Raw genomic sequence first — 26,230 nt, 5'->3', positions numbered from 1 at the left:
ATTCTGTACCTTACTTTTTTACTTATTTTCTTATTTGGAAGAGTTGGAGAGAGATACAGAGAGAGATCTTCCATTGCTGGTTTACTCCCTAAATGGCCTCAAAATTCAGAGCTGGGCTGATCCGAAGCCAGGAGCTTCTTTCAGGTCTCCCACATAGGTGCGGGGACCCAAGTACTTGGACCATCTTCCACTGCTTTCCCAGGTGCATTAGCAGGGAGCTGGATTGGAGTGGAACAGCCAGGGCTTGAAATAGAGCTCACATGGGATGCCAGTGCTGCTGATGGTGGCTTTACCGGTTAAACTACAGTGCAGGCTTACTTTTTTTTTTTTTTTTTTTAAGATTTATTTATTTGAAAGAGTTACAGAGAGAGGACTTTCATTCTGCTGGTTCACTCCCAAAATGACTGCAAAGGCCAGAGGTGAGCTGATCTGAGGCCAGGAGCCTCTTCAGGTCTCCCTCATGGGTGCAGGGGCCCAAGGAATTGGGCCATCTTCTACTGCTTTCCCAGGCCATAGCAGAGAGCTGGATCAGAAGAGGAGCAGCCGGGACTTGAACCAGTGCCCATATGAAATGCCGGTGCTGCAGGCTGGGCTTTAACCTGCTGCACCACAGCGCTGGCCCCATGTGCCTTACCTTTTAAAACTTAATATATTCTTACATCTCACATCAGTACATAGAGATTCCCTCATTCTTTTCTACTGACTAGTGGATGCTTCGTGGTCTTTTCAGTCAGTCCTGTGTTGATGAACCCTTGAGTTTTTTTTTTTTTTTTTTTTTTATTCATTTGCTCTTCCAAATGTACTGTGAAACCTTTGCATGTGTTGTTTTGATTTTACAAAAGTGCATTTTAGAGTAGCTTCCTATTAGTGTAATCATACGTACAGTGAATGCATATGTAATTTTGTTATATTTGCCAAATCCCCTTCTGTAGATATTGTAAAGTAGAGACTAGTAGAATCTAAGAGGATCTGTTTCTACACAGCAGATAGGTGGGACAGTGGTAGCTGAGAATAGTTTTTAAAAATAAGTTTATTTACTTGAGAGGCAGAATTAGAGAAAGGGAGAGAGAGAGAGAGAGGTCTTTCATCTGTTGGTTCACTCCCCAAATGGCTGATGACAGAGCTGGGCTGATCCAAAGCCAGGAGCCAGGAGCTTCTTCTGGGACTCCTACATGGGTGCAGGGGCCCAAGGACTGGGGCCGTCTTCTACTGCCATGTCACTTCCCAGGCCATGACAGAGAACTAGATCAGAAGTGGAGCAGCCGGGACTCAAACTGGCAGCCATATGGGATGCCACGCACTGCAGGTGGTGGCTTTACCCACTATGCTACAATGCTGGCCCCAAGATACTCTTAATTTGTCTTCTGATGAATGAGATTCAGTAATCTTTCAAGTTTTAAAGGTGACTTTCCTTTTCTGTGAATATCCTGCTCATAACTTTTGCTCATTTTTCTCTTTGGCTTTGATCTTTTTCCTCTTCATTTTTATAACCACTTTGTGTGTTCTAGAGATTAACCTTATGAAATATGAGTTGCAAATACTATAGTTTGTCACTTGTCTTTTGACTTAATTATGGTGATCTTTTTGCTTTGTTACCTAGTTTCCCTATATATACTTGATCATTTTTTTTTCTGTTTTTCTTGACTCCAATCATACACTTTCCTCATCCCAAAGTTTAAAGGAATTTACATATTTCTATCTTATGATTTCGTTTTACCACTTTTAGAACTCTGATTCATTATATTTTATTCTAGGGTACTCTGGTGTATAGGGTCAAGTGTGGATCTGATTGAATCTTTTTCCAGTTGGTCATCCTCTTGTTCCCATACTTTTCATTAAATATTCTAACTTTCCTTTAAGCCATATGAAATGTTACTTTGATTGCTTATTAAGTTTTCATGTATTTAGACCTCTTTATGGTTTTTATGTTCCTTTTTTTGCATCAGTGTTATACTGTTTTTAATTATGTAGACTTTTAATCACTCTTATAGAGCCATTTTCTTTCTTTTTTTAAAGTTTTACTGTATTATTTATTTGAAGGGCAGAGTTACATAGAGAGATCTTTCATCCACTGATTCACTCCCCAGGTGGACACAGCTGGATCACACAGAAGTCAGGAGCCAGGAAATTCACAGTAGTAGAGAGCTGGATCAGAAGTGCAGCAGCTTGCACTTGAACTGGTGCCCATATGGGATGCTGGCATCATAGATGGCAGCTTTACCTGCTATGCCATAGCACAAGCCCCAACAGAGCTGTTTTCCCTCCCCAAATATTCTTTCTGTGGGTTTTCTTGGAGTCTATATTGTTTATCTTTTGTATGGACTTTAAATTGTCTAGCTCTTGATAAAAAGCACTGGTATATGTATGTGGGTAATCATGTTATCTAGAAATAATATGCCATCTTTCCAGTCATTTGTTTGCTTTTTTGTATTATCAGAATATTTAAAATTAAAATTATATATAATTTATATGTTACATGTAATAATGACACTTTATTTAAATCATAACTTAATATTTATAACAATTACATATTATAATAATTTTATTTTTTTTACTTTTATTTAATGAATATAAATTTCCAGTGTACAGCTTATGGATTACAATGGCTTCCCCCTCCCATAACTTCCCTCCCACCCGCAACCCTCCCCTCTCCCGCTCCCTCTCCCCTTCCATTCACATCAAGATTCATTTTCAATTCTCTTTATATACAGAAGATCAATTTAGTATAAAGATTTCAACAGTTTGCACCCACATAGAAACACAAAGTGAAGCATACTGTTTGAGTACTAGTTATAGCATTAAATCAAAATGTACAGCACATTAAGGACAGAGATCCCACATGAGGAGCAAGTGCACAGTGGCTCCTGTTGTTGACCTAACAAATTGACACTCTAGTTTATGGCGCCAATAACCACCCTAGGCTGTCGTCATGAGTTGCCAAGGCTATGGAAGCCTTCCAAGTTTGCTGACTCTGATCATATTTAGACAAGGTCATAAAAGACAGAGTGAGGATAGTAACCAATGATCCTAAGAGTGGCATTAACCAGGTCGTAACAACTGTACAGCATAAAGTGGGGAAGAGGACCATCAGTACACACAGGTTGGGAGTAGAGCCATTGGTGGTAGAGTAGAGGTTATGATTACAAAGGAATGAGACCCAAGTACGCTAGACAGGGTCTAGAACAAAGGACAGAGTCATTATTAGAGGAGCTAAGAAAGGTGCTGTCTAAGCTACAATTAAGTTTTCTGATTGAGAGGCAAATAGAACCTGATAGAAGGGGCTTGATAATAATCTGGTGGGCTTTAGGCCTTGTAAGTTAAGAGGCCCAGACCTATCTATCTCTTCACATGGGGTATATCCTAAGGGAGGTGTGAACCTCCTAGGGGAAGGCACTCTGTTGACTTTCATTACTTGGCTGGGCTGGGAGGAGAGCTGGCCAGGTAAAGGCAGGGGGCATCTCTAACAAGAAATTTACAGTTCTGCCTGCAATGTTGCTGACCCTACTTGACCATACCCTCAGCTGCAGTTGGAAGTTGGGCTGAGTGAAGGGCTTTTCAGCTTAGAGCCAATAAGATCTGTGGCTCTGACCTGGGCATCCTTCGACTCCAGGGCAGGTCCATTTCCAGTGATCCAACTCTTGGCAGAGCTGCCAGGGCTCTTCACAAGCTGACTTCTGCTGAAGCCCAGGCTTACCACATTGAAAGCCACTGCAGTGGACTGGCCTGTTGGGTCTCCTTGAGGGCAGATCACTGTACAGATCAACCATTAGTAGGCCTGCCACCCATTGCTTCTGATGCCTAGCTTTCTTTTCCTCCTGGTTTGTGTTAAAGCAGACCAGAGGATGCAAGTCAAGGGAGTGCCCAAGTCCCATCTCTAATCTTTGGTGGCCTGAACTACAAGTCTATAGTCACAGGCATGTTCTGTAGTAGTTTTTCTAAGGTAGACAATGCCCATGAGGAAAATTATATTCTCACTTAAAAACTTTTTCCCTTTGGTCTGAAAGGGAGGTTTTTTCTACTTACTGTATACTTTGCTGATGGCGAAGTGAATCTAGCTATGAGATTATTATTTAAGTTCTTATTTTGGCTATGCTATTACAGAAAAATGTTAGCCATCTCTTTTATAAGGTCTAAAGATTAAATTGTGCGTCCTACAGATTCCTTCATAATAGAATTAGTTTCCTACCTTGAGGAGAATAGAGAAATGAGAGAACAAGTTGGGCTTAGAATAGAGAAATGAGGGAGCAAGTCCTAGATCGCTTGCTGACAATAGCAATATCACATGAATACTTAGCAAACAGTTTCAACCATTAGATAACAACTTAAGAAAACATTTACCAGAAGGTCCAAAGCCTTCTATAAATTTTAAGAATCATGTATTTGAAAACACCTCTTAAATATCTAACATGGTGTAGTTTGTTTAACCAGTAAACTTAAGCACAACCATATAAAATGTTTTTAGTTTCTTTCTACCAACAAGTTTAAAACATATGATACACAGATTCAGGTCACACGAATTAAAATGTATCTTTGATTGATTTTAGCAGCTTAAATTTATGGACAATCTTATCTATAAGCCATTTAAAATAAAACTCTTAATAAAATTTCCCCATGTGGACATACAATATGTACACACATATAACATAGCATAGTAGACCAATATAGCAATTTTAATAATAGCTTTTAAAATCTCTAACTCTTTTTGTAGATTGCCAATTGATTTGAATTGCTTTTTGTTTTTAGTAACCTCAGTTAACCATACTTTCTCTCAGTTGGTACTGTTAATACATTATTGGCTTCATCTGTTTACAGAGCCATCCCAAAGTACTGAATACAATAGAAGTGGCTGGAAAAAGTCCCTAGGAACCTATAGGAGGACAGCTAAATACAGAACCAACAATGCTTTAGTTTTATGAGCAGCAAATCATATAAAAAGATTTTAAGTTGCCATGTTTAAAATTATAAACTCATCAACCAACAAGAGGCACTTGCTTACTTCACAGTATTTTTGAAAGCACCTGTAGGATTTTACAAGTATTTAACCCTTTAGGCCTCTGGGGCTTTCTACTTAAGATAACTATCATGTCTAGTAACACAAGATCATTAGACTTTTTAATTCTCAAACATTTGTATTAATAGCATTTTCCATTATAGAAACTTAAAGTCTGGTACCACATCACATCTTAACAGTACTTCTGATATAATCCAAATAGCCTGATTAGTTGGTGTCTCTATTAGATGAGAGACATAGGTCCTTCGATTTTTTCAGTTGGGCCCAAACTGGAAAAACCAAAGTCCAGGATTTACTGGAAATTTTAGAGACCAGATTGTTTGAAACTTTGATTTTTTGAATGCCTGTCAAGAATGCCAGAAGGCTCAAAATCCAAAATATCTGGTTGAAATAAGATTCCTTAAAATCCTGACATAACATAGACCAAATTTGATCATTGTTACAAGGTGATTATTCAAATCTTTGAAAATAAGCACATATTTAAAGAACCCATAGCTCTTAATAAAAATTCAGCTGTTTTTGTACAATTAGAATTTAACAGACATCAAGAGAACATAATAGATTACTTTAACACATTGCTTTAACAGAGCATCAGAGTTTAATTCTATGTCAAAGAGAAATTGAGCTTCCTGTGATCTTTTGCTGTGAGGTTTCCTTCCTTTACCTTCTTTCATATTAGTGACCATGTTTCTGTGTTTCTGTGTGTAACACATCTTTAAGCATCTTTTGCAGGGCAGGACGAGTGGCAACAAATTCTTTCAGTTTCTGTTTGCTATGAAAAGTCTTAATTTCACCTTCATTCACAAATGAGAGCTTTGCAGGATATAGTATTCTGGGCTGGCAGTTTTTCTCTCTTAGTACCTGGGCTATGTCTCGCCATTCCCTTCTAGCTTGTAGGGTTTCTGATGAGAGGTCTGCTGTGAGTCTAATTGGAGATCCTCTGAGAGTCATCTGATGTTTCTCTCTTGCACATTTTAGAATCTTTTCTTTATGTTTCACTGTGGTGAGTTTGATTACAACATGTCGTGGTGAGGATCTCTTTTGGTCATGTTTATTAGGGGTTCTATAAGCTTCCTGTACTAAGATGCCTCTGTCCTTCTCCAAACCTGGGAAATTTTCTGCTAGTATCTCACTGAAAATGCCTTCTAATCCTTTCTCCCTCTCCATGCCTTCAGGAACTCCTAGAACCCGAATGTTGGGTTTTTTAATAGTATCCTGTAGATTCCTGACAGTATTTTTTAGATTTCTGATTTCTTCTTCTTTTCTTTGGTTTGCCTGTTTCCTTTCCTGTTCTCTGTCTTCTAAGTCTGATATTCTCTCTTCTGCTTCGCCCATTCTGTTTTTAAGGCTCTCTAATGTGTTTGTCATTTGATCTATTGAATTCTTCATTTCATTATGATTTCTCATCACTATCACAGTTTCTTGTTCTACTAGTTGTTTCATTTCATTTTGATTCCTCCTTAATATTTCATTTTCACGAGAGATTTTCTATCTTGTCCATTAAGGATTTCTATAGTTCAAGAATTTGTTTTTGAGAACTTCTTAATGTTCTTATCAATTTTTTGAGATCCGCTTCTTGCATTTCTTCGATCTCATCATCTTCATAATCTTGAATTGGGGTGTCTTTTTCATTTGGGGGTGTCATAGTGTCTTCCTTGTTCTTGTTACCTCGGTTTTTGCGTTTGTTGTTTGGCATGTTGGAGATATTTGGTTTCTTCACTGTGGTGTTTTTTCTTGTTACACTATGGCTCTATATTAACTGGACTGTCTGCTTTCGGTGGAGCCTTAGAGGCTTGAGATGAGTGTGGACTGAGAGCTGTGTTTGGTTCCTCAGGGTTGAGGGTGTGTCAAAGATGACACTCTCAGGTTAGGTGTGGTAAATCTCTCTTTCTTTCTTTCTTTTTTTGATTCAAAAGGGAAGTAATTCCACACAGCTGAACGTAATTGGAGGTAGTTAGCAGGCAAATGATATACCCACAGGAGCCAGAGATTGGAAGCTCTTTCCCAAGGACCACACAGGGAATCTGTGCTGCCCTCAGTGTGGGCTCCAATTCTCCTGCAGTCTCCCACAGGGTTGCCAAGTTAGATGCTAATCTCCTGTTATTTCACCCCTCCCCCCAGAGTCAGGTTTTTCTGCTAGGCTCAGGGCCGGTGCAAACCTGAGGTCGCCCTGCTTATGACGTATGTCCAAAATGGCGCCTGCTCTTTGTCTTGCTCGCCTTTGAGGGGTGAGCGAAGAGAGAGAAACTCGTGTCCGTATTGGTCACTTTTTTTTTTTCCTCTCTCTCTTCTAGTTAGCCTGGTGAACTTTTCCCCACGGAGTTTCAAGCCTTGTTCCCTCTAGTCTCCTCTTTCCGCTTGCCCGCTGGTGTCTCGGGCTATTGAGGTTTGGCTCACCTCGCATTCCAGCGCTGGTGTGTTGAGTCTGCCGCTGGTGTCCCGAACTTGGGCTCCCACGCTCTCCACGCAGGTCCACTGTGAATCACTAGTTCCAGAAGAGTTTCCTCTGCTGTTTCTTCCCGTACTCTTCCTTGACCCTGCAGTATCTCCACTTTTATTAACCTGTCTCTCCCCCGGACTAATAGTGTGCTCCCTTCCTATTCCGCCATCTTGCCGCTCTACAATTATATATTATAATAATTTTAAAAGCTTTTTCACAATAGAGCACTGACATACACAGAAATGATGAATTCCTGTGTATGAGAAGTCTTCAGAAAATTCATAGAAAATGCATGTTATGAAAAAGTATGCACTCACTTCAAAAGTTTTTATGCCAAAATTTGTAATTTTTATTGTCTGTTTCCAAAGCTTGTTGAAGTACTCTCCTGTTGTTATCCAACTGCAACAAGATAACAGCATTTTCCATAGCTGGAGCCCTTGGCTCTTCATGTATCTGATTTCACAAGGCAGTGTTGCTGTGAGCACTGTGACTCAGGGAAGAGTGTCTGAGTAATGCAGTGGGTGTGGTTTCTGTGATTCTTTCTGGAAGATGAAGAACTATCATGGATGCTGGAACAGTTCTAGAGCAGTTAACTACTGTTTCAAAGAGAAATTTATAAAAACACAAAATTTAAATCCTGTTCCCTATGAGAGTATAATTTTTTTAAATTAAAAGTCATAATTATTACAAATTTAGAATGAACATATGTCACAGATGTTAATTCAATTCATTAGGTAATGAAGGAACCAAAAATAAGGTAAAACTGAGGAGATTGGGTTTCTGTGATCCTTCCTTTAAAAATACAAAAGGAGAAGATTGCTAGGCTCTGAAGACTGGCTAGAAATAAAGCCAGTTACTGTCTATAGGTAACCTTTGGGTTATCTTTTCTGTTGGACAGAAATTATTTGCATATCTTCTGGACCCAGATCTACAGGTTAATATGTAACTTTAGAGTCTGAGTCCTTAATTAATAGTAAGTAAGTAAAATATGGCATATGTATCTAGAAAATTAAATAATCCTTAGGTGGTCATGTTAAGCCAAACTGACACAGTGCAGCCTGTGAATCAAATCTGACCTGACAGTTGAACAGTTGTTTTTGTAAAATTTTATTGTAACAGCCGCACTGACTCACTGTGCATGGCTACTTTTGCATTATACTGTCAGAGTTGAGTAGTTTTGACAGAGTTTGCTGGCCCACGTAGCCTAAAATATTTACTCTTTGGCTCTTTTCAGAAATATTTTCTGACTCCTGTATAAAACAGTGCCTCAGGGTGATACTGAAATGACATGTTGCCATTATCTTTGGCCTTTCTTCCAGAATTGTAGTTATTTTCTTTTTAAGAAACCAAGTGAACATTGCAACACCAAAACTGCTGTGATATTTCTGCAGCTAGTGAACTTCTGACTTGCTTCTCCTTTTCTGTGTTTCTGCTTTAATGAACATTTTTCACTTTGGTGTAGCTACCTCTCTAGTTTTCTCCATGCCTTTTCCTCCTGCTCTCTATTTCACTCTACCTTTTTTTCCCTCCTTTTTAAACTGGCCATAATAAGAAATGTTAATGTACTTTAAATATTTATTTTACTGATAAAATTTTCTATTCCTTGTTCTTAGTTTTTAGGTTAGGCCATTTTAAGGCATCATGTGTTTGAATGAAAGTAAACCCAACATAGAAAGCATTGGAGTTAGCAAAACTTTGTAGGTTTTATTGATATCTTCTCTGCCATTCACCTCTCCCCTCCTCTAATGCAGCCCTACCCTCTACCCCAAGTTGTGGCTTTAAGCTGAAGAAAAAGTATGCTAACTGTTGTTAAAATTAATTAATTGTATTTGAAAGAAAGCATGCACTCCCATTTGCTGATGCACTCCCTACCTGTCCAAAGTTGGGAACCAGGAACTCAATCCAGATCTTCCATGTGAGTGGCAGAGACTCAGTTACTTGAGCCATTGCATGTTGACTCCCAGAGTATGTGTTAGCAGGAAGCCTGGATTCAGAAGTGGAGCCAGTATTCAAATCTAGGCACTCTGATACAGGATTTGGATTTCCCAAGCTTTGACTTAGCTGCTAGGCCAAATCTGTGCCCTTCTTTACACTGTTTTAAATAAGCAAAAAGAATGGGGAAGGAAAAAAAAAAAAAGGGAAGTAAGAGAATTTTTGGTCCCTAAGCTTTCTGTTTTAGAAATACCTTGTAGTTTTATGAATGAAACCTGACAGTATACCATAAAGTAACTTGAAATATACAGAACAGTCAGCTTCCTACTGACTACATATTGATAGTTGAGTATTGGATTATACAGTTTGAGAACAAATAAAATTGCAAAGCTGGAGTGCTGCTCAATAAAAGCTCTATTTTCCTAAAGATTTTAAAATCCAAACACATGCTTTTTTCTGTAGAAAAGGTTACATTTAGTCTAGACTCAAAGAAACCCCATTTATTCTCGTATCTGTCTGAAGTCAGAAGTGGTGCTTGATGAAAAATAATTTTTCTGTATAATATTTTTCCTTCTCAAGATAAAGCAGAAGGAGAGGAAGAATAATGCAGACACTTTATATGAAGTTGTGTGCCTGGAAAGTGAATCGGAGCGAGAGAGGAGGAAAACCACAGCCAGTCCTGCAGTTCGCCTGCCACAGTCTGGATCTCAGAGTTCAGTGATCCCTTCTCCTCCAGAAGATGATGAAGAGGAAGGTAAATCGTGGGAAGAACTTAATGTATGTTAGAGGGTGGGGGACAGTGTAGACTTCTAAGATTTTATCACGTGATTGATATGTGACATGGCATTTGGAATATGTTCAGTGAATACTTATGACAGGCTACTGTATGCAAGGAGTTTTGAGAGATTAAAAGATGGTTAACATTGGACTTTAAGATATTTGTAATCAAATCGGGAAGATGAGATTTGTAATTTAAGAAATGCTTGGAATGGTAGAACATTTCTAGTGCAGCTTTACTTTGATCAGTGTTCAGCATCTCAGCTGAGTCATCTTCAGATGCACGTTCACTTGTCCAATGGGGCTTCGGCATACGACTCCTACTGCAAATATAGACAAGAATGCTTCGGGAAGTTCATGGACGTGGAGTTAAAAGTTAAGTTTATTTTGGTACGAATTTTGAAATACATGCATACAAGAGGCCTTCAAAAAGCACATGAAAGTATTATGAAAGTGTGAGTCTTACAATTTGTACCAAAATATCCTTTTTTTTTTTTAATAGGACTTTTTTTCTTTTCTTTCTTTTTTTTTTTTTTTTTCTTTTTGACAGGCAGAGTGGAAAGTGAGAGAGAGAGACAAAGAGAAAGAGAAAGGTCTTCCTTTGCCGTTGGTTCACCCTCCAATGGCTGCCAAGGCCGGCGCATCTCGCTGATCCGAAGCCAGGAGCCAGGTGCTTCTCCTGGTCTCCCATGCGGGTGCAGGGCCCAAGCACTTGGGCCATCCTCCACTGCCTTCCCGGGCTATAGCAGAGAGCTGGCCTGGAAGAGGGGCAACCGGGATAGAATCCAGCGCCCCGACCGGGACTAGAACCCGGTGTGCCGGCGCCGCAAGGCGGAGGATTAGCCTGTTAAGCCACGGCACCGGCCCCAAAATAACCTTTTAATCCTATTCTTTTTAAAGATTTACTTACTTACTTGAAAGAATTCCATCTGCTTGTTCACTCCCGAAATGGTCATAATGACTGGAGCTAGGCCAGGCCAAAGCCAGGAGACAAAAGCCTCATCTGTGTCTCCTGTGTGGATAGTATCCCATCTTCCACTGCTTTTCACAGGCCGTTATTAGTAGGGAGCTGGATCAGAAGTAGAGCAGCTGGGACTGGGATTGGTGCTCAGATGGGATGCAAGTGTCTCAGGTTGCAGCTTTACCCATGTGCCACAGTGCCAGCCAGCACTTTAATCATATTTTTACGAACCTTATGAAGAACTCTTATAGGCCAGCACCGTGGCTCAACAGGCTAATCTTCCGCCTAGCGGCACCGGCACACCGGGTTCTAGTCCCGGTCGGGGTGCCGGATTCTGTCCCGGTTGCCCCTCTTCCAGGCCAGCTCTCTGCTGTGGCCCGGGAGTGCAGTGGAGGATGGCCCAAGTGCTTGGGCCCTGCACCCACATGGGAGACCAGGAGAAGCACCTGGCTCCTGCGCTCGGATCAGCGTGGTGCGCCGGCCGCAGCGGCCATTGGAGGTTGAACCAATGGCAAAAGGAAGACCTTTCTGTCTGTCTCTCTCTCTCTCACTGTCCACTCTGCCTGTCAAAAAAAAGAAAAAGAAAAAAAAAGAACTCTTATATATGAAGATACACATTTGTGGGTTGTTGTGTTTTCACACTGATGAAGAATCAAGATAGCTGTGTTTATTGAGTTAATTTGTTTCTATTAAGAGTCCTTTATAGAAGTGAGGATTGAAAGAAAGGGATACAGGAAAATTGAATGTTTGAAAGTGACTTTCTAATTTATAATTTCGTACCAGGGCTTTAATTTTTATTGAAAAAAAGAAGATTGTGACATAAGGCCATATGAAACATGTATCTCCATGAGATGAGTAGGAAGAAACTATTCTGGAAATTCATTAGAGGAGAACTATTTTTTATTGTTGGAAATGTGGCAGGGTATCACAAAAAAGTAGTCTGTGAGCTGAGGCTTTAAAGTACAAGTATATATTAGTTAAATATTGGCTGATCTGCTCTTTTCTGGCTAAGAAATCCTATTAAAGGCATAGAGGTAGCAGGAGTGATTGCCTGACTAAAAGGAACATATCCATGATTATGTGTACAGTTTTTCAGTTAAGAGTAAGTCTTACTGTCCTTGCAATTAATCACCTTAGGATCATTTATTAGTGTTGTTGTTTTAAAGAAGAGCTTTCTTTCCTTTCTTTTGAGCGATAGAGAGAGAAAGACATCTTCCATGCACTGGTTCACTCCCAAAATGGTCACAATGGCCAGAACTAACCCGATCTGAAGCCAGGAGCCTGGAGCTTCTTCCAGGTCTCCCACATGGGTGCAGGGGCCCAAGCACTTAGGCTGTCCTTTGCTGCTTTCCCAGGCCATAGCAGAGAGCTGGATTGGAAGAGGAGCAACTGGGGCACAGACCAGCACCCATACAGGATGCTGGTGCTGCTGACCAACGCTTAACCTACTGCAGCACAGTGCTGGCCCCTATTAGTGTTATTTACAGCCACAAATGAGTAGGTATTTAATATGTGGTGGGCAGGTGCTTTGTCATACAAGAGTCCTCATAGTCCTGAAAAATAGGGTTTATTATTATCGTCATGAAGAAATAGAATCTCAGAAAGTGAATTTGCCCAAGGTCATAGAGCTTGAATTGACAGAGGCAGGATTTGAATCTAGATTTATGAGTTCACAGTCTGAGCTGTTGTCTGTCATCTCTTACATTTAACTCTCATGAAGAATTTTGAAGTGCAAAGAAAGCTCATGTGTTGTTTGTGAAGTCAGCCATGCAGTTTAAATGTCCCTGTAGAACTTTTTTTTTTTTTTAATTTTTTGACAGGCAGAGTGGACAGTGAGAGAGAGAGACAGAGAGAAAGGTCTTCCTTTTGCCGTTGGTTCATCCTCCAGTGGCCGCCACGGCTGGCACACTGCGGGCGGCGCATCGCGCTGATCCGAAGCCAGGAGCCAGGTGCTTCTCCTGGTCTCCCATGGGGTGCAGGGCTCAAGCACTTAGGCCGTCCTCCACTGCACTCCCGGGCCACAGCAGAGAGCTGGCCTGGAAGAGGGGCAACCGGCACTAGAACCCCGTGTGCTGGCCCCACAAGGTGGAGGATTAGCCTATTGAGCCACCGCGCTAGCCTAGAACTGTTTTTAAGTCATGTTAGGTATAGGAAAAGTGGACCTAGTTTGAGATCATCTGCTGTGTAACTAGTAGCTCTCGGTCGGGACTTGCAGTTCCTCTTCTAGGTTAACTTGGTTAAGATGATGGAATGGATAAAAATTTATATAACGCCTCTCTAAACCCAGCAATAGAAACAAAAGAACCGCAAATTGAGAAAGAAGCTCTAGTATTAATAGACTTTGAAGAATATGTAATGGTTACAAAGAAATTGTGGTCCAGGTCAAGGAGGAGAGCGTCAGGACTGAAATCTATCTTAGGTGTGGCAGGCATGCATTTAATTTTCGAGGAGATATCCTAGTTTTTAATTAGGGAGAAATAAGAATTGATGGGAACTGGTAGACTGTTAAAATCAGGAAACCCTAGCATACAGGCTTTCTGCAGGAAGCACCTGCCCACCACATATTAAACACCTGCTTTTGTCCCCCATTGTCTGTGTGGTATGTACCCCAATACACACAGTCTCTTGGTAGGCACTCAGGAGATACTGGTAAGATGGTTAAAAAGAGCTAAAGAACTGGGATTAAAGGACATTCTACAGCCATGCTATCCTTTGATTGTAACTCAGTTTACAAACAAGGGAAACCAGAAACAATTCTCTCGAGGCTCCTTATCCTGGACACTTCTCAGGGAAGGGTGGGTGTTCAGAAGCAAATTCTGAAACCAAGATTGCCTGCTTTCTCCTACCCTAAACCATACCTTAGGCAGATGGGGTTCTAAACATAGATTTCAAATTATTATCCAGATTTTCTGAAGTCATCCAAAACAGTAGAAGAGAATTTTGGAAGATAGATCTTCCTACTCTTTTTGAACAACTTGTCATCCTTTGTAAATTTTAGTACATTTTTCTTACAGCCATCTTCCCACAAAGTGTTGTATGTGATATAGTCTTTACTTTATTCTTATGTATACAGAAGGTCTTTTACTTACATTCAGCCTGTATTCATTCCTGTCACACCATCAAAACTGATGATAATGCCCAGAGCTTTTTAATATAGAGGAGCTTAACAATAAGTATCATGGACCTCTGAGTCTTTAAAATCAGTACTGTCAGATAATCACCATCTCCAGTAGGGATGCAGATTCATGATACAATCATCTTAAGAGTAAGCATCCAAACTTAATCTAGGCAGATGAAGCCAAAACATCAAAAGTAAACAAAACCTAGAAACAGCACTGATGAAGACACATGAAAAGTACTGTTGTATCTAATTAATGGAAATGTAAATTGGTAGAACAGTTTTGGAAGAACAGCTTGTGAGAAAATTTAAGAATCTCTTAAAGTGCATTTACTTCACGCCGGAAGTCTACTTCTGGGCATTTACCCAATGAAAGCAGTGAGATATATTCATCCTGATGCTCTATATAGCAAAAATGTTGAAAACTCCCCAATTGCCCAACAAAAGAGAATCAAGTAGATATCTTAATCTCGATTTTTCCAGTTGTCTTTGTGCTTTTCAATTCTTTTCATGCCTTTTTCAGTGTCACTTTTCTCACTGTCTTCATCTCTTAAATTCCTTTTTATATTTTTTTAAGATTTTATTTATTTACTTGAAAGAGTTACAGAGAGGCAGAGAGAGAAAAGTCTTCCATCTGCTGATTGACTCCCCATATGGCCTCAACGGCCAGGGCTGAACTGATCTGAAGCCAAGAGCCAAGAGCTTTTTCTGGGTCACTCATGTGGGTACAGGGGCCCGAGCACTTGGGCCATCTTTTACTACTTTCCCAGGCCATAGCAGAGAGCTGATTGGAAGTGGAGCAGCTGGGACTCAAACCAGCACCCATATGGGATGCCAGTACTGCAGGTGGTGGCTTTACTTGCTACACCACAGCACTGGCCGCTCATCTCTTAAATTCTTACTTGCATTTACATTTCTTGGTTGGAATTTGAAATTATTTGTTTTAGTCCATTTAAATAATTATGTGCTTTATTATAAATTTAAATATACCATCATAGAAAATTTATGAGGCCATACAAACTTAAGAACAAGAGAATGTCAATCATAATTCTATCATCAGAGGCAATAATTGTTAAAATCTTCATGTAGTTTATTCTTGTCTTTTATTTCGTAGCATATGTTACATCACAGTGAAGATTTAACTTTCCATGTATTATGTAGTATTTTGCTGTATCATTAGGTAACCATAAGTGTCCACATAGGTTTATGTTATATACATGTATCATAATTCATTCAGTCTTATTGTTGGATACTTAGGTGGTTTGAATTTTTTTAACTGTGATAAGTAAGTTTGCTAAATATTTTCATGCTTAAAGCTATTTGGAAAAAGAAAGAGAACACAGATATTTTGAGCCCTGTAATTTTATAATTAAATGACTCTTCTGTAATTGACATAATTTGAACCTGTATGAAAAGTGGAAAAGAATTAAAGAAGTTACAATAGTCTACACGGGACCATTTTTATTTTCTTTGTATTTATGTTTAAGTACTAAGAGAGATATTATGAGCTTATCTTCCCAAAAGAGGCTTTCAGATTTGACTTATGTTCCCATCACCTTTTACCTAGCATAGCCATCTCTGTTATCCTTTATTGTGTGTTTTGTTTATTAAAGATAACGATGAACCTCTCTTGAGTGGATTTGGTGATGTATCCAAAGAATGTGCTGAAAAAATTCTTGAAACATGGGGAGAACTGCTGTCCAAATGGTAAGTTCTTTTTTTTTTTTTCTTTTTTTTTTTTTCTTTTTTTTTTTTTTCTTTTTTTGACAGGCAGAGTGGATAGTGAGAGAGACAGAGAGAAAGGTCTTCCTTTTTGCCGTTGGTTCACCCTCCAATGGCCGCTGCGGCCGGCGCATCTCGCTGATCCAAAGCCAGGAGCCAGGCACTTCTCCTGGTCTCCCATGCGGGTGCAGGGCCCAAGGACTTGGGCCTTCCTCCACTGCACTCCCGGGCCATAGCAGAGAGCTGGCCTGGAAGAGGGGCAACTGGGATAGAATCCGGCGCCCCGACCGGGACTAGAACCCGGTGTGCCGGCGCCGCAAGGCGGAGGATTAGCCTGTTAAGCCACGGCGCTGGCTCAAATGGTAAGTTCTAATTGGATAGTTCTCATGGGAAGGGAATCCTCCCTAACTAGAGTGTTGGATTCTGGAACAAGTTCTAATAGAAGAGTTCTCATGGGAGGGAAACCCTCCCTAACTAGAGTGTTGGATTCTGGAGCCTAGTAGAAGAACTTGCAGATAAGATTCAGATTTCAGAATCTTTCTAATTCAAGAGGTTTATAAGAATAATAATGGTGATCTCAACTCAATTTTCAGAATATTAGAAACCTAATTCTCTTTGCTGAAGGAAATATTTGTTTGAATTTTAAATTCTTAGAATAAGTAAGGAAAGAGTTCCTTTACATTTGACAAGGTTAGAAACATTGCCTGTGTAAGGTAATAATAGTTAGAGTAGTACACAATAATCAGTTAAATTCAGAGTCTACAATATAGACCCAGGTAGGATTTTTTCCTTATCTGTAATAAGTTCCTAAAATTGCAGAGTAGAGTGAGCATGCTGTATATTACCTGCTCTGTCACTTTTCCGTCTAACAAATGTTAATGTGGGAATTTCTTACCAGCTTATGAGGTAACTTGACAAGAGTGTTAAGAAGCAATATCCTGTCGGTTGTCTAAAAAGAATGTATTACCTTTAGATGCTCATTGTCATAAGCAGAGGTACTGTGGTAAGCCAGTACCTGAGGTAGGGTGTCGGTATTTGCTGAACAAAAGCCAGACTTGAAAGTGGTCTAACTCTGCTCTATTTCCCACATTCTGGATCTTAGGGTTGTCACATAAGCTCCCTTAGGGTTGTCACATAAGCTCCCTGTGGGCCTATTATTTTGAGGTTTGATTTTTCTCAGAAATTTTAACTATTGAAGTCTTTCATTCTATTCCTAGTAAAGCTGACTTAGTGTTTCAAAAATTATTTATACCCTTGAGGGGTAGGACTACATGTAAGCATCATCTGTTCTAGCATTCTCACACTGCTCTAACACTTTCAGCAAATCCTTCTCCACATTGGAAAATGTCAGCTCTCTACAGGAGAGAAAAATCAAACCAACGCGTGGTTTGTCTTTACACACGTGGTTTTAATAAAGGGATTCTGCAGAAGCCCCCAGAGGAACTTATATATAAATTCTTATATATTTTTCATACTTCTTTACAATCAGGAGACAAAACTCTGTATACTCTGCTCACAGCTATATTTTCACTTCAGTCAGTTCGGGGTGTTTGGGCTGCTATAAGGAGGTTTTTGCTCTAAAATGGAATTGAGTCTTCACATGGTTACATAATAGTATTTAAAAATCATCCAGGAGGGAGCCAGCGCCGTGGCTTAACAGGCTAATTCTCCGCCTTGCGGCGCCGGCACACCAGGTTCTAGTCCCGGTTGGGGCGCTGGATTCTATCCCGGTTGTCCCTCTTCCAGGCCAGCTCTCTGCTATGGCCCGGGAGTGCAGTGGAGGATGGCCCAAGTGCTTGGGCCCTGCACCCGCAAGGGAGACCAGGAGAAGCACCTGGCTCCTGCGCGATGCGCTGGCCGCAGCAGCCATTGGAGGGTGAACCAACGGCAAAGGAAGACCTTTCTCTCTGTCTCTCTCTCTCACTATCCACTCTGCCTGTCAAAAATAAATAAATAAATAAATAATCATCCAGGAGGGGCCGGCGCCGTGGCTCGCTTGGTTAATCCTCTGCCTGCGGCACCGGCATCCCATGTAGGCGCCAGGTTCTAGTCCCAGTTGCTACTCTTCCAGTCCAGCTCTGTGCTGTGGCCCGGGAGGGCAGTGGAGGATGGCCCAAGTGCTTGGGCCCCTGCACCTGCATAGGAGACCAGGAAGAAGCACCTGGCTCCTGGCTTCAGAGCTTCAGATCAGCGCAGCGCCAGCCATGGTGGCTGTTTAGGGAGTGAACCAGCAGAGGGAGGACCTTTCTCTCTGTCTTTCTCTCTCACTGTCTGTAACTCTACCTGTCAAAAAAATTTTTTTTATTTAAAAAAAAAATCATCCAGGAGCCGGTGCTGTGGCAGAGCGGGTAAAGCCACCGCTGCAGTGCCATATGGGTGCCAGTTTTAGACCTGGCTGTTGCACTTCTGATCGAGCTCTCTGCTATAGCCTGGGAAAGCAGTAGGTGGCCAAGTCCTTGGGCCCCTGCACCCATGTGGGAGACTGGAAGAAGCTCATGGCACCTGGCTTCAGATCAGCACAGTTCCGACCATTGCAGTCATTTGAGGAGTGAAGACCACTCTTTCTCTCTCTGCCTCTGCCTCTCTGTAACTCTGCCTTTCAAATAAATAAATACATCTTTTAAAAAAAATCATCCAGATACAGCATTTAGACTCTAAGATTTTTTTTAAAAGATGTATTTATTTGAAAGGCAGTTACAGAGAGGTCGAGGCAGAGAAAGAAGTCTTCCATATACTAATTCACTTCCCAAATGGCTACTACAGCTAGAGATGGGCCATCTGAAGCCAGGAGCCAGGAGCTTCTTCTGGATCTCTCATATGGGTGCAGGGGCCCAAGGACTTGGCCATCTTCCTGCTTTCCCAGGCCATAGCAGAGAGCTGGATCAGAAGTGGAGTGGCTGGGACTGAAGCCAGTGCCCGTATGGGATGCTGGCACCGCAGGTGACAGCTTTACCTGCCATGCCAGCACTAGGATGAGATTTTATTAGAATGAATTCACCAGCATTTTATATAATGGCTTGGAATTTGTTTCATTTTCAAACTTTGTTATTTATTTGTAATTATGTTTTGCTACTCTCAAATAACAGTTTCCATCTGTTTAAAGAGAGTTTGTTTTTACTTATTTTAGTCATGTGTTCAGATACAGTGTCATAGTTTCTCTTCATCAATTCACTTTATCATTACTTTTTTCTATTGTTATATTGTATTCTACAGAGAGGAAGCATGCTAAGATCATAAAATTGTAGAACCCGGTAGACCTGTCTTAAAATTCTACCTCTCCTGTTTCTGAACTGTATGGGCTTGGGCTTGGACATTCACTAAAGTCTTCTGAGACTGGTGTTTTTTTTTTTTCCATTTAGAAAATAGAAGTCTGTATAACTACCATTCTGGATTATTGTAGAATAAAACAATGGATACCATGAATGTGGTGATTACAATAAGAACTAACGAGTTTACCGTATGTTGGGGACTATGGCCTGTTTCACCTATGGAACTTGTGTCCATTTTTATAACTGAGGAACCTGACTCACAGACTAATGGCAGTGTAAGATAATGTGCTGGGCTGGCACCATGGCTCACTTGGTTAATCCTCCGCCTGCGGCACCAGCATCCCATATGGGGGCTGGGTTCTAGTCCCAGTTGCTACTCTTCCAGTCCAGCTCTCTGCTGTGGCCTGGGAAGGCATTGGAGGATGGCCCAAGTGCTTGGGCCCTGCACCTGTGTGGGAGACCAGGAGGAAGCACCTGGCTCCTGGCCTCAGATCGGCGCAGTGCCAGCTGTAGTGGCCATTTGAGGAGTGAACCAACAGGAAGGAAGACCTTTCTCTCTCTCTCTCTATCTCTCTCACGGTCTATAACTCTACCTGTCAAAAAAAAAAAAAAAGTAAGCTAAGATTTGCAAATTCTTTCTATAAATATTCCAGGCTTTGCAAACTGATCATAATCTACTGTAGCTATTTAAGTTTTGTTGTAATACAAAAGAGCTGTAGAAAATACATAAACAAATAAGCAAGGCTTTGTTTCAGTAAAAGTCTGCTTATTGAAAATAAGTGGTGGGCTGGATTTGGCTCAGAGGCCACAATGTGCCCATCCGTGAATTAAGTAATAGAACTACTTTTATTCTTTTGCTGGCAGCTTTCCAACTGTTATGTTTTTTTTTAATCTAAGTGAAGAGAAAATTATATTATTTCGCTATTATATTAAAATACCAATATCATGGAATTAATCACTTTTAAATGTGCTGTGCATTATTAAGTGGAGTTCTGAGAACATTTTGAGAAAACTCTCAGACTTTTTATAATTAGATAGTGGTGATTTTGTATCAGTAACTTGATTGTGTCTGACAGGCATAGGCATTTTCTGTATCAGGATCCTGTATTATTAACTCAGTAATGTTGGCTTTCAATCACAGACCAGCTGTTGTATAATAAATGAAGCATTTATTTGTTTTAAGAGTTTGAAAATGACCCATGTCTTTTAATTGACCTCCTCAAACTACTTTCTCCATCTGTAAAACTAGAAATATCTCAGATGGTTTGTGTTAGGATCAAATGAGATACTGTGTACAAAAGCGCTTTGTAAATGTATTCCAGTTACAACATAAATCTTATTTCCCCCCATTTATATATGTGATGAATGAAGCCTAGAGACTTTAATGACTTGCTTTAATGTTATACTAGTTTAGTGGAAAGGTTTTTAACCCCTATAGACCTTCAGCAAAGTTACTTGAAAGAAGATGTCATAAAACATGCTGAAAACAGACTTGAAATATTTTAACTTAGAACATATAAATATACAATTCACTTGTCGATTTAGATGGAAGGCCAAGCCTTTGTCTTAGACTATGTGTCCACTAACTAGAATTTTTCTCTTAGAAAAACTACGACCATAAAGCATTATCTGTGGTTTTGTTTTTTTAATTTGAGTAATAACTTAAAGATGGTTAGGGAGTGGTTTGCAGAATCTGTGTGAACTTTGGTTCTTTGTTTCACCCAATCCCTTAACGTTGTGTCAGCCACATCTAATTCAATAGCACTTTCTTTATTAGTGTGTTGCCCTGTCAGCTTTTAAAAAATCATGTAATCTTATTTTCATAAAAGTAACACAAGAGAATCATTTATGACCATACGGGTATGACTTTATTTTTAGGCATCTGAACTTGAGTGTAAGACCAAAGCAGTTATCGTCCTTGGTAAGAAGTGGCGTCCCTGAAGCTCTTCGAGGAGAGGTCTGGCAGCTGCTAGCAGGCTGCCACAACAATGACCACCTTGTTGAAAAATACCGGATTCTCATCACAAAGGTAAGAAAATGATCATTTAGCTTCAGCACTAATCCTTTTAGAAACTTGTAATGAAAAGATGTTTGTGGTTATTTGACTTCCAAGAATGTCCTTACTTCCTTTATCTAGTAGAAGAACAATTACACTTCTAGTTCAAAGATACACTTTCTTGAGTTGACACAAATGAGAAGACAAAGTTTTTTTCAGAGGCGAAAGCTGTCCTCTGTCCCATTGTGTAGCTATGTTAGATCAATATGTTATGCAGTATGTGAAAATTTGTTTATTTTTTTAGTACTTCTCATACTTCATAGAAATATGCTCTTAGTAGGGAAACCTGACTTTTTAAGACTTATTTATATATTTATTTGAAAGGCAGAGTTACAGAGAGGCAGAGGCAGAGAGAGAGTTCTTCCATCTGCTGGTTCAATCCCTAAATGGCTGCAATAGACAAAGCAGGGCCAGTCTGAAGCCAGGAAGCAGGTGCTTCTTCCGGGTCTCCCATGCGGGTACAGGGCTCCAAGCATTTGGGCCATCTTCTACTGCTTTCCCAGGGCATAGCAGAGAGCTGAATTGAAAGTGAAACAGCTCGGTCTTGAACCTGTGCCCATATGGGATGGGCTTTACCTGCTACACCACAGTGCTGACTGCTTTTTTTTTTAAAGATTTATTTATTTATTTGAAAGTCCTAGTTACAGAGAGAGGGTGAGGGAGAAATAGAGAGAGGTCTTCCATCTCCTGGTTCACTCTCCAGGTGGTCACAGTGCCAGCACTGGGCCAGCATGAAGCCAGGAACCAGAAGTTTCCTCCAAGTTTCCCATGAGGATAGTAGAGGCCCAAACACCTGGGCCATCTTCCACTGCTTTCCCAGGTCCTTTGCTTGGAGCTGGACCAAAAATGAAGGAGCTGGGACACAAACTGGCACCGTTATGGGATGCCAGCATCGCAGGCTGTGTGACTGCTCACTAAACCCAGTGCTGACCCTGGAAACCCTACTTCTAGTTTCTGCACTTAAAAAGAAAATAATTCTGTAGTTTTAAACTATATTTCCTTTTAGTTCACTCAGCTAAAGTGAAAAAATTTCTCATTTTATAGTATCCCCTTCTCCATTTCAGGCATTCTTCAAAGTTTTGTCAGGAAAAGAAAATTTATTCCTTGTGCAAGCATATAAGGAGTTGTTGTTGTTTTTTTGTTTTTGTTTTTGGTTTTGGTTTTTTTTGGACAGGTAGAGTTAGACAGTGAGAGAGACAGACAGAGAGAAGGGTCTTCCTTCCATTGGTTCCATTGGTTCACTCCCCAAATGGCCTCCCTCTACAGCTGGTGCTGTGCCGATCCAAAGCCAGGAGCCAGGTGTTTCCTCCTGGTCTCCCACACGGGTACAGGGCCCAAGCACTTGGGCCATCCTCCACTGTCTTCCCAGGCCACAGCAGAGAGCTGGACTGGAAGAGGAGCAACCGGGACTAGAACCCTGCGCCCATATGGGATGCTGGTGCCGCAGGCAGAGGATTAACCAAGTGAGCCACGGTACCAGCCTCCAGCATATAAGGATTTAAAGTAATTTTCTGCAAGGTTAGGCAGTGTTCTCTGCCTTCATTTTAGTGTTCTTGACTTTAGCTTTAGTTTTCTCAAATTTTTGGTGCTTATCTCTAGGAAACAGTTCCTCTCGGTATGCAAATGCCAAACCTGAGTTCTAAGAACTTTTTTGTGTGACAAAAGGCCTTATCTCTATGAAGCTGTTAGTATAAATTAAAACAAAACACCTTAAGGTGTTTCTTTCTCATGATCTTACTTCTAGACAGCTATTTTTTGTTTTTCAAGAAATAACATTCTGGGGCTAGCGCTGTTGCGTAGTGGGTAAAAGCTGCCACCTGCAGTCCTGGCATCCCATACGGGCACTGGTTTCATTCCTGGCTGTTCCACTTCCGATCCAGCTTCTTGCTATGGCCTGGGAAAGCAGTAGATGGCCTGAGTGCTTGGGCCTCTGTACCCACATGGGACATCTGGAAGAAGCTCCTGGCTCCTGGCTCCTGGCTCCTGGCTTGGGATTGGCATAGCTCCAGCTGTTGCAGCCGTCTGGGGAGTGAACCAGTGGATGGAAGACCTATCTTTCTCTCTCTGGCTCTGCCTCTCTCTAACTCTGCCTTTCAAATAAATAAATAAATCTTAAAAAAAGAAGAAGTAATAGTAACATTCTGGGGTCAATGTTGTGATGTAGCAGGTAGAGCCGCTGCCTGTGGTGCCAGCATTCCATTGTGGGCACCAGTTTGCGTCCTGGCTGCTCCACTTCCAATCCAATGCTAATGGCCTGGGAAAAGCAGCAGAGGATGGCCTGAGTATTTGGGCCCTGCCACCCACACAGGAAGCCTGGAGGAAGCTCCTGGCTTCCACCTGGCCGATGCTGTTGTCTGGCCAGTGAACCAGTGGATGGAAGATCTTTCTCTTTTCTCTCTCTCTTTCCCTCTGTAATTCTGACTTTCAAATAAATGAATAAATATTTATTTTCTTTTTTAAAAAAAGAATATTCTGATTCCCTCCATTATATTGATATAATTGTTTAGCCAGTGTTTTGAGTGCATATTATGACAATAATGCTGTTGCCAGGAAGTCAAATACAAAAGCAGTTAACTGTCACGTAATGGAATATGTCTGAAAAAGGACAATGGGAATCCACTAAAGACGTGATTAAATCAGCCTGGGTAAGCTGGATAGTCTTCATCAGGAGTGTAACATTGAAGATGGACTCGAACAGACCTCCCTGTACCTGGAAAGACGGGAAGAGCATTGTACCCATAGCATGAATAGCAGCATTGAAGAGTGAAGTTATATAACATGTCTGTCTAGCAAAGGGTACAATTAGTTGATTATTTTCTTTTGTTGGTGAGTCATCTTTTGGGTTGGTGATGTTTTCTAGGTCTGCTTTTGCAGTCCTTTGAAATGTTTTCCAAAAATGATTTCTTATGAGTTTATTACTTTATTAATAATAACAGTAATAATAATTTATTTTTTAAGGAATACAAATTTCTTAAGTACAACTTTAGGAATATAGTTATTCCCACCATACCCACGCTCCCACTGCTCCTCTGCCTCCTCTTCCTCCTCCTCCTCCCTCTCCCCTTGCCAGTCTCATTCTCCATTAAGTTTCATTTCAGTTAACTTTGTACACAGAAAACCAACCCTATACTAAGTAAGGATTTCAACAGTTGGCACACACACACAAAAAAAAACTAAGAACTGGTTTTGCAGTTGAGTTTATTACTTTAAATACATATTTTGGCAAGGCTGTGCATAGAGATAATTTAAAGACATGTAGTGTCTGTTACTGATTGTATTCTATTTGTTGGTTCCATGAAAATGGTGACCTCACTTTCTAGAAAAGGAGCCTCATGTGTATATAAGAGACCATCTTTAACAAGGATATTTTACTGGTGACTTATATATATTAGTGATATGCATTTTATATTTCACATCAAACTTATGCATATGGTTAGAACCTTAAAAAGTTTTTAAATGGATGTGTCTCAGTTGAAATTGCTGATTAGTGATCAGAGAATACAAATTATCTAGCTGTCTTATATTGTGAATGCTTTTTTCAAAATAGTGATACTCCGTGTACGCTGGTTTTGCTTTTTTGTCTTTCTCAAATAATACTTATTGTATGTAATGGTAAGTTTAACTTTCTTTGAAGCTTTTTTTGAGAGAAGGAACTACTTTTTACATTGTTTAAAATATACAATTCCATGACATTTTATATATAAAACACGCTGCCGGCAAGAGCATGAACATAGCCATTACCCTAAAAAAGCTGTTCTTGTCCGTGTTTAGTGATAACTGTTCCTCTGGCATCCTTGAGGTAATCACTATTCTGACTTTTCTCTCCTTACAAGTTCTGAACTTAAATTAATAAACAGTCATATAGTATGTGCTTGTTTGTATCTGATGTCTTTAACCCATCCATTTTGGGAAAGTATCAGTAGCTTGCTTTTTTTATTTTATTTTTTAAATACTAAGTATTCCATTAAATGTATAAGCCATATTTTTAAATTCATGCATAAATTTTTCATAGTATGCACTTTGCATTGAATGTTTTGAAGACGCTTGTGAATGCATGGATTTCAAAAATGTTTTGCACCAAATTAAACTTACCTTTTGGTTACATTTTCCACAGGCTTCTAGGGATATTGTTTTATTTATAGTGTTTTACTAAATATCCCTTCAAATGATCTACATGAAGTTTGGAGTAGTGAGGAGTTTGGTCAATCAAAGGGTAATACATTTTTTAAACTGCTTATTGGAGTTCCGTGTTTAATTACTTCTTGTGAATTGAGTTGTTTTTAGCCCTTGTTTACACTTCTGTAGAACTGTGGTCTTTCTACTTTTTACTTCTTGAATATTATGGTTAGTGGTGCATTAAGCCAATGATTATAGAGTGAACTGAAATTGTGTTTTTGCAAAAATTAAAAAAGGAAGGGGATTGAGGAGGGAAGGGGGAGGAAGGGAAATATGATTATCTTAGAATTATACCTATGAAATTATGAAATGCATGAAATATGTTCTCTTTATATTTTTTAATTACTTAATTCTAGTTTATTTCTCTAAAAGCCTGTGACAGTTCATTCTCCCACCACCCTTAAGTTCCATCAGCAAGGCACCTGTTGACCCCTATTCAAAGCAGTGTTAGTTGTCACTGTTTTTCATTTTTTTTTTTATTAGTGGACATAAGGGATTCCAGCATGTCTTCAGTTTGTAGCACTCTGTCAGTAAATTTTAATAATTTGCTCTTCTGTGATTTACTTTTTCATATTTTTCTATTGTTATTTTCATTGTTTTTCTATTATGTATTTTTTTTTAAGATTTATTTATTTATTTGAAAGGGCAGAGTTACAGAGAGGCAGTGGGGGGAGAAGGAAGGAGGGAGAGAGAAAGGTCTTTCATCCGCTGGTTCACTCCCCAGATAGCCACAATGGCCAGAGCTGCGCCAATCCGAAGCCAGGAGCC

General features: G+C 40.1%; 1 protein-coding gene across 4 annotated transcripts in view; it reads left to right on the top strand.

Moving 5' to 3' along the window:
- The window catches only part of RABGAP1 (RAB GTPase activating protein 1), a 188,919-nt gene that overhangs the window by 79,422 nt on the left and 83,267 nt on the right, over positions 1-26,230 (top strand). For all 4 annotated transcript variants that reach the window (XM_062207601.1, XM_062207597.1, XM_062207598.1 and 1 more), the window contains 3 exons: positions 9,963-10,137; positions 15,853-15,946; positions 21,109-21,259. In XM_062207601.1, the coding sequence (XP_062063585.1) occupies positions 9,963-10,137; positions 15,853-15,946; positions 21,109-21,259 (420 nt within the window). The remainder of the gene's footprint in view (positions 1-9,962; positions 10,138-15,852; positions 15,947-21,108; positions 21,260-26,230) is intronic.

The sequence above is a fragment of the Lepus europaeus genome, chromosome 12 (assembly GCF_033115175.1).
Source record: "Lepus europaeus isolate LE1 chromosome 12, mLepTim1.pri, whole genome shotgun sequence".
In the NCBI taxonomy this organism is placed as follows: Eukaryota; Metazoa; Chordata; class Mammalia; order Lagomorpha; family Leporidae; genus Lepus; species Lepus europaeus.
This window is presented reverse-complemented; position numbering and strand designations above follow the sequence as displayed.